Source organism: Solanum stenotomum, chromosome 7 (genome assembly GCF_019186545.1).
Source record: "Solanum stenotomum isolate F172 chromosome 7, ASM1918654v1, whole genome shotgun sequence".
In the NCBI taxonomy this organism is placed as follows: Eukaryota; Viridiplantae; Streptophyta; class Magnoliopsida; order Solanales; family Solanaceae; genus Solanum; species Solanum stenotomum.
Genome location: NC_064288.1, coordinates 41,641,175 through 41,649,521, shown reverse-complemented (window position 1 = coordinate 41,649,521; position 8,347 = coordinate 41,641,175). Strand labels below are relative to the sequence as shown.

At 38.0% G+C, this 8,347-nt stretch overlaps 1 protein-coding gene across 1 annotated transcript; it reads right to left on the bottom strand.

The window, feature by feature from the left end:
• Positions 1–3,833: 3,833 nt before the first annotated feature.
• LOC125869908 (receptor-like protein 35) lies at positions 3,834–4,217 on the bottom strand. Its single transcript, XM_049550308.1, has one exon. It carries the CDS (start codon positions 4,215–4,217, stop codon positions 3,834–3,836), a length of 384 nt encoding a protein of 127 aa, XP_049406265.1.
• Between the last annotated feature and the right edge of the window lie 4,130 nt (positions 4,218–8,347).

Below are 8,347 nucleotides of genomic sequence, written 5' to 3'. Positions count from 1 at the left end.
AAAAGTGAAGCAATAACCAGACATGTTTTTCATATCACTAGTTGACCTGTCCCAATCACTATCAGAATATTCACAGTGTTTGAAATTTTGACTTTTTCTAAATCTGATGTCATAGGTTAGAGTTCCTTTAAGATACCTAACCACTCTTTCGGCAGTCATCATGTGTAACTCATTTGCACAATTTAAAACCAGGATAAAACACTCACATGAAACAAGATGCCAGGCCTTGTTTTTGTGAGACACGTCAAGCATTCAATTAATGTTCGATACACTCCTTCATCAACTAGTTCGGCTCCATTATCCTTTTTCAGCTTTTCCTTTTGATTCATTGGAGTACTCACACTCTTGAATTCTTTCATTCTAAATCTTTTTTAAGATCTCCTTCATATATTTTGTTGACAAACAAAGACTTCATTATGAGTTTGCTTGATCTCCGTTCCTTGAAAATAAGTCATCTCGCCAAGATCCGTCATCTCAAAGACTTTCATCATCTCCGCCTTGAATTCTTCAATCAGCCCTGTATTATTTTCGATCACAAGTAAATCATCGACATACAGAGAAATAATAATAATGTTAGAGATAACTTTCTTGACATAAAGAGTCAATTCACTTAAGCTTTTTTAAAAGCCTAAGTCTAGCAAAAGGTTATCCATTCGGATATACCAAGATCTAGGAGCTTGTTTTAGTCCTTATAGAGCTTTCTTTAACAGATAAATCATAGCTTCATGTCCTGCATGTTGAACTCTTCTAGTTGATCAACATATATTTCTTCATGTAGTAGGCCATTCAAGAAAGCAAACTTCATGTCTATTTGAAAAATCTTTGTCACGACACAAAGTACCCCCAGACGTGACATGACGTATAAGACCCCGAAGGGCCCTACACAAGCCACTTAGCATACATCATAATAGAATGAAAGAGTTCAAAATACAATTTATATCAAAGAGTTTGTCAAATACAAAGCGGAAGTCTAACATAGTCTCAAAGCCATCTATTACATCAAGAATGATTGGGACGTAACCCATGCATCACATACAATATCTTAAAAGTAATGACAATAAGCAATAAAGGTCCAGTCCTTGGAACATGAGGACTCACCACTCTTTAAAATCTACTAAGAAGATCAATAGCCATGAAGATGCGGATTAGGAGCGTCGGACCATACATTAGTGAAACAATATAGGCAAGAGTATGCGTTAGTACAAAGTTGTATCAAGTATGATAGCAATGCATAAGAGTTATGAAATCATGCTAAAAGGACTTTTCATGACATGCAAAGATCAAGTTAAAACATAACATAAGAGGTTAGAAAACATAAATCGTGATCAAGGTCAATGCAAGTTAAATCGTCTTTAAAACATATGTGAAATACTTTTAAAAGTAACATTGGTTCATTATTGTAAGAAGTATCCATTAACCGACATAGACCATGTGAGCTATAACATGGAATCCGATGTAATCCTGCCACACCAAAAAGAGAGTGTCCTACTTGCCAAGGTAAGGATCATGAACTTCTAGCTTACATGGATCCAATAGGTAATGTCTATCTAAGACAATCATCATATGGTGGCACATAGTTATGAGATAAGGAGATTGCTACTAGAAACCCGACCTCTAGCTACGGGAGAGCTTCCATCTCAATATCCTCTCGATGTTAAGCATAAATCTCATGGAATAGTTATTAATCTTAACTTGTATTACCATTAAGAGACATGGGTATTCGCCATGTCTCTTAATGGAGGATTTTGAGAGGATGACTTGATCAACTTTTGGAAATTTAAGAGAATGAATTGAATTGGGTGATTTTGGGGGTAAAAGTGTTTATATAGGGTCTAGGGTAGAAGGTAAAATGACATAGTATTGAGTTAAAAGAATTGGGAAAAGACTAAAACAACCATGACTTAAAATTACCGAAATGCCTCCTCTCTGGAAGGGCTTCACGGGCAATCTAGAGCACCACGGCCCGTGTAGCAGGTCGTGAAAATGCTCTACCCGGTAGGGCTTTACTATTTCTGGCATAACGTTTTACTCTGAGCATGGAATTAGGCAAACTCAGTGGCATTGGAAAGAGGACTCAGAGATCTTTAACTTGATAGGTCATGGGGCACCTAATTCATTTTGAGCTGAAAGATATGAGCGTTTGAAACTGACCCTAAACTCTAAGTCTGACAAGTCTCTTTCACGGACAACTTCATGGTCTGTGTGAAGCTTAACGGGTTGTTTAGACGTCCGTGGTCCTTTACAGTGACCTTGGATAACACCCTACAAACTAGGTGACTTGTACGACCCATTTGACGGGCCATCAAGATCACCACAGGCCGTCTGGGGTACCGTCAAGGTGACCCCTGCCTGAGGCAAGTTCTGGAAATGTTCACGGACCGTGGTCACCTACACAGCCCGTCTATGGCTCCATGGAGGGTTCCATGGTCCACTTTTGGATTCTTGACTTGCCCGCGTAACCCCTTTCTAGCCTTTCTCTAATTCGAGGTGTTATAATCTTCCAAGTTTTCTGTGCCACAATAGCCAAAAGCATCTGAATTCGAGGTGTTATAATCTTCCAAGTTTTTTGTGCCGCAATAGCCAAAAGCATCTGAATTGTATCCAATCTAGCTACTGGGGCAAAAGTATTAGAAAAATCTACTTCCCAAACGTGTGCATAACCTTTCACCACCAATCTAGCTTTGTGATTGTTTACCGAACCATATGGATTTAACTTTGTTCAAAAAATCCATTCAACTCCAATCACCTTTCTATCTTGGGGTCTTTCCACGAGATCCCAAATTTGGTTATTTTCTGTCATGGTCAGCTCCTCCATTGCATTTGTCCATTTTTGATCAATTTTTGCTTCCTCATATACTGCAGGTACAAAAACAACAATATTGCATCTCTGATAGATATCAGAGAGTGACCTTGTTCCCCTAACAGGCTAATCATCCACCAATTAATCATAATCAAGGTGTGAATTATTGTTATGTTAACTCGAGACTCCTCATTCCAGTCCCATTGCTCATCTTCAAGGAATTGAACGTCTCTAGTTACCATAATCTTTCCTGATTGAGGTTGAAAGATCATGTAAGCTTTAGAAAATAAGTTATTGCCAATGAAGATTCCCAATGCTGAATCACTGACAAAATTGTTCATCTGCAGGTCCAAAAGCTCAAGGTTTTCTAAGTTACCAAGTGATTGAGGAATTGGACCTGTGAAACTGTTAACTGAAAGATCGAGCTCTCTTCCTTCAAAGCATTTGAGATAGTAGCAGATATAAAACCACTCAGATTGTTGTTTGCAGAGTAAAATATTTCTAGGCTGGGGATCCCATTGCCTAAATTTGATGGTAGATGACCTGAAAGCATGTTTACGTAAAGTCCTACTATTTGCAGCGCTGACATGTTGAAAATGCTTGTGGGGATGGAACCAGTAAGCTTACAGCCGGATAATGACAGAATCTGTAGTTTCTTAAGATTACCTAGCTCAACTGGTATCTCTCTTGTCAAGTGGATATATAGCAAATTGGTTGAAAAGTGAAAAAGAAGAAATAAAAATTCTTGCTAGGAGATGTAATACTACCTTCCAAGTGCTGCAATCCAAGGTATAATTGTGTAATATTTGTTATGTTGCCTAAGTCCCTTGGTATAGTTCCAGTGAACTCGTTGATAGACAATGACAATACTTTGAGTTTTTTGCATTTTTCCAAGTTTGGTGGAATAATGCCACCTAGGATGTTTTCTGAGAGAAGGAGCCCTTCCAAGTTTGGAAGATGGTCACATATAGTTGTTGGAAGCTCACCAGTAAGATTATTGTTGGAAAGAGAAATGACTCGCATAATTGTAATGTTAAATATTGATGGTGGTATAGATACAGCCAGTCAGCTGGTTGAGTGACAGATATAAGAAAGTCATGTAACGAAGATCACCAAGTTCTCGAGGGCTTCCCTTTATTTTCAACACTTCCAGCTTTGTTAGATTGGAAAGGGAATATGGAATTTCTCCCGAAAATTGGTTTATCGAAAGGTACATGTATTGAAGGTTAGGTAACAAACTTAAAGATGTTGGAACGACACCAGTTAAGTTATTACTTGTGACATCAATCAATTTCAACCTCGGCAAATGAGCCAACTCTTCGGGTAAATTCCCGTGGAATTTGTTGTTACTAATGTCGAGGGAAACAAGGAATGAGAGGTTTCCAAGGTGTGGAGGAATGGTACCATGAAGTTGCATGCTAGAAATGTCTAAAGCTGCGACTCGATGGTGCCGGGAGCTGCAAGTTCTAAGAAGAGAATGGTACCATTAGTCCTAAGATGTTGTAAGGACTAAAAGAAATGTGAGATTTGAAGGAAAGAAGAGCAGCTTCATCAGTACTAACATTGGGAACAGTTGAGAGTGAAGTATGGAGCAGAATGAAAACCTCAAGTACAAACTGAAGATTGCAACTTCTTCCCACAACTATAGCAGATTGGAATTATCCTCAAAGAAGCAGTCATGTTTCACTTTTGGAATGGCTTAACTTCAGCTATGGTTCCAGAGGCTGGCAGCCTTGTAGTTCTCATTTATATCAGTCTGATTCACTTAGTTGTAATCCTGAGTTTTGTACAACTATTTGTAGTCATTGGCAACACAACAAATGATATATTTAAATGATGTTCCTTTTACATTATTTCTACAATTGCAGTTTTACAATATTTTCTCTTCTCTCATCCCATTTTAGACTTTGATATATCACCAAAACTATATATAATATAACTGAAAATCAGATAGCCGATGATCTCAAGTCTTGTCGCTGCCAAACAGAACCCGGAAACCATGGCTTTTCCCTTTCTAGAAATTTCATCAACTGGTCTCCTTCATGTAAACGTTTCCATCATCGGGATACCAAAAACTATTAACATCTGGATACTATTCCATCTTGTCCATACTCTGCAATCATATATTCACAGAAGAGCATAAGTTATTACTAAAGAAGGGGAAAGGTGGATGAATGACACGGCAAATTCTTGTATGATTGTTGCAACTTTGATTGCCACGATGGCCTTTGCTGTTGGATTCACTGTGCCAGGCGGTAATAACAGTGATAATGGTATTCCAATATTGCTAAAATTGTATGGATTTAGATCTTTGTCATATTAGATGATTAAAGTGGCCTTACGATGATGTAATCCATCTCCAGCACTAAGGCCAAACATGTCTGCAGTAGTGAACATGCTTGAAGGTAACGTTGAACGTTGATGAGTCTAACTTCGATTCAAGTGGCTACGATGATGAATTTAATTTTCAAGGTTTAAGAAACAAATATGATGAGATGCAAGTAACTTGTAGTGAAAACCAATCAGTCTTTTTTTCAACTGACACAAAGGGTACTTATCACTCTTCTTCTGCCTTTCCTTCTACATCTACCTCTAAATAAGTCTCCCTGTATGAGCATATAAGAGGGAAAAGCTATGAAGAATGAAATGTTGATGATCCGCGACATACTTTTTTAATTGTCACACTGAGAGTTGATATTAGTTCTGTCATTTATTTTGTTTATAAAAGCTGTCTCTAGAAAGTGAGTTTTCCAGAAGTGTTGTCCCTATGCTCTCTTCAAACTTCAAAGACATAAATAGTACTAATAATGTGCATTTTTTTTATAAGAACAACAACAACATACCCAGTGTAATTCCATAAAGTGGGGTCTAGGGGAAGTGTACCAGAATTTTATTTCTACCCAGATAGAGAGGTCGTTTTTGATAAAATCTCAACTCGAGAGAAAAATAGTTCAAAGCAGTATTGATAAAGAATAATGAAAATGAAAAAAATATGACAACTTACTACTATACACAACTTGACAAATCATTACACTGAATGAAATAATTTGAGTAAATTTTACTGGATAGGAAACATAACACCCCTTTTATATTTTGAATCATCATATCATATCATACAAAATTTGAAAGAATCTGGACTTTTGGTCCGCTACTGCTGCTGAGTTATTATCGGACTTTTAGAGTCCAAAAAAGAATATTCTTTTTAGCCCTATGGGCTGCTGCTGCAATGATCAAATTAATTTCCAGCCTTTTGGGACTGCTATTACTCCGCGACTGAGCTGCTGCCACTGATTTGAGTTTTAACCCAAAATATTAGCTTCCCTTTTCGAACTTGTTAGAGGTTGAGGCATAACTTGAGGAGTATGCAAGAAGTTTGGCTAATGGAAAAGATAATCTTTAAAGGAATAGAGAACCCCTGGCACAAAAGTGGGGAGTCCAAGGATTCATTTAGAGAGAGTTTATGCAAAACAAAGTAATAGAAAAGGAATGAGTAATCATAGCTAAATAACAATACATTTTGCTATCAACAAGGCAAAAACATCCAGAACGTCTACATAATAGTTAAAAGAATTGACTAATGCAGAACTCAAAGGAAACATTTTATGACACAACATAACATGCACAGCAGGAAAGAAGCAAACTAAAGAAGATTAACGAAAATAATTTCCAAAGAAGAGTAGGTGAAGCAGTGTGATAACAGAATTTTAATATAAAGCTCGCCCAAAACAACAAGATAGAATCAAAAAACTACTGAATTGCCAAGAAACATTAGATCTAGAAACGATACATTAATCTGAACACAATACTTAAGGACGAATTCATATCATATTGTGTAAACTAAACTCAAAAAGCTCCAACTAGTCCACATACAATCAGAGGTTCTATGATAAAATGATAATTTGAAACTAAACTTGTACATTAAGACTAGAACATAAAAATCAAACAGGAAGGGAACATCGAGATAAAACGCCCAAGCTTTCAGCTATGATCACACATATACATAGAAAAAGAACAAACGAGATGAAGAGGAGTGATAGCACATTCCAGCACCTAATAGACAGACATCTCAATTTTATTTTACTTTCTTTGAGTAATAAGAGAACCAACTGAAGCAAACATACTACTCAAACAGGACACCCATATTTCAAACAAACAGCAAGCTCGAAATTGTCTGCACAAAGAAATGGACATATCAATAACGACTTAAGAAAGAAAACTGAATCTTGCCCTTAACTTAGTGATCAAGAAGATACATTAGCTATATATCCCCAATCATTTGGTTCATTGGCCATTTTCGAAATACATAAAACAGAGATGCCAACTTACATAAATACTAATTGAGAAGAGACTGAAATTGGAAATGAGGCCAAAACAAAGTAAAGAAAATCCCAATAGATAAGATCTCAAATATGGCAGAAAACATTCATTCTTATATCTATCAGTCTATGGTATCCTCCTTGATTCAACAGGGACAGAGCCATTTTTTAGAAACAGTACATAAAAAAAAGGGAGCATTTGAAAGCTTTCAGGAAGTCTATCTGGAAATTTATACAAAATCTACCATGCGTTTTAATCAAACAAAAGCCAAATGCTTCAAGAGAAAAACTTGGACTCTTATTAGCTCATGTGTATGTATACACATATATAGCATATGTTGAAGGAGACGTCTTGTCAACCTGATTCTTAAGCAAACAGACTCAACCAAGATGACTTCAATAATAAGCCCATCCTTTACAAAGTATCACACGTTCATATCAACATATAAACAATGGAAGCTTATACATCTCGACAAAAAGTAAGAATACTCAAACTTTCAGTTATAGTCGATGTAAGACAGAAGACATTAATATCGGCAAAAGAAACTAACATGAAGGCAAGAGATGTAATATATTCATACTAATTAAAAAATGAAAGAAACAACACATTTAAGCTGTTGAAAATGCAATTAAACTACTAAATACATAAGGATATTACATGAATCATAAACTAAAAGAAACAGAGCAAGAAACTAGTCAATGCTCAAGAAAAGAAGGGAAGGAGACACCAGGACGACTTCCACCTCGAAATAGCCACTAAATAATGAAGTTTTAGCTATCAAAACAAGAGCTCCCAAACCCGTCGATGATCACTGAAAGGGAGGAGGTAAATACAACCAAAAATCCCAAAAACCTCAGGAAATTCAATGTGGGACTCTGAGAATTTTTCAAAATCCCTTAACCTTCGTAAGGAGGCACGCCGGCCTCGAGGCACACGATGCCCTCCCGCCCCAGGCCTCGAGGCACACTCCGTGCCCCAACGCCCCCTGCCTCGAGGCACAATCCGTGCCCCAACCCCCCCTTCCATGAGGCACACTTCATTCCCCGAGGCACCCTGCACCCCGGCCGCGAGGCACACTCCGTGCCCCAAGAACCCCTCTCCGTCCCTCGGCCTCAAGGCACACTCTGTCCCCCGAACCCACCCCTCCCCCGGCATCGAGGCCCCCTCCCCTCCCCCGGCATCGAGGCCCCCTCCCCGCCCCCCGACCTCGAGGCACACTACGTGCCCCAA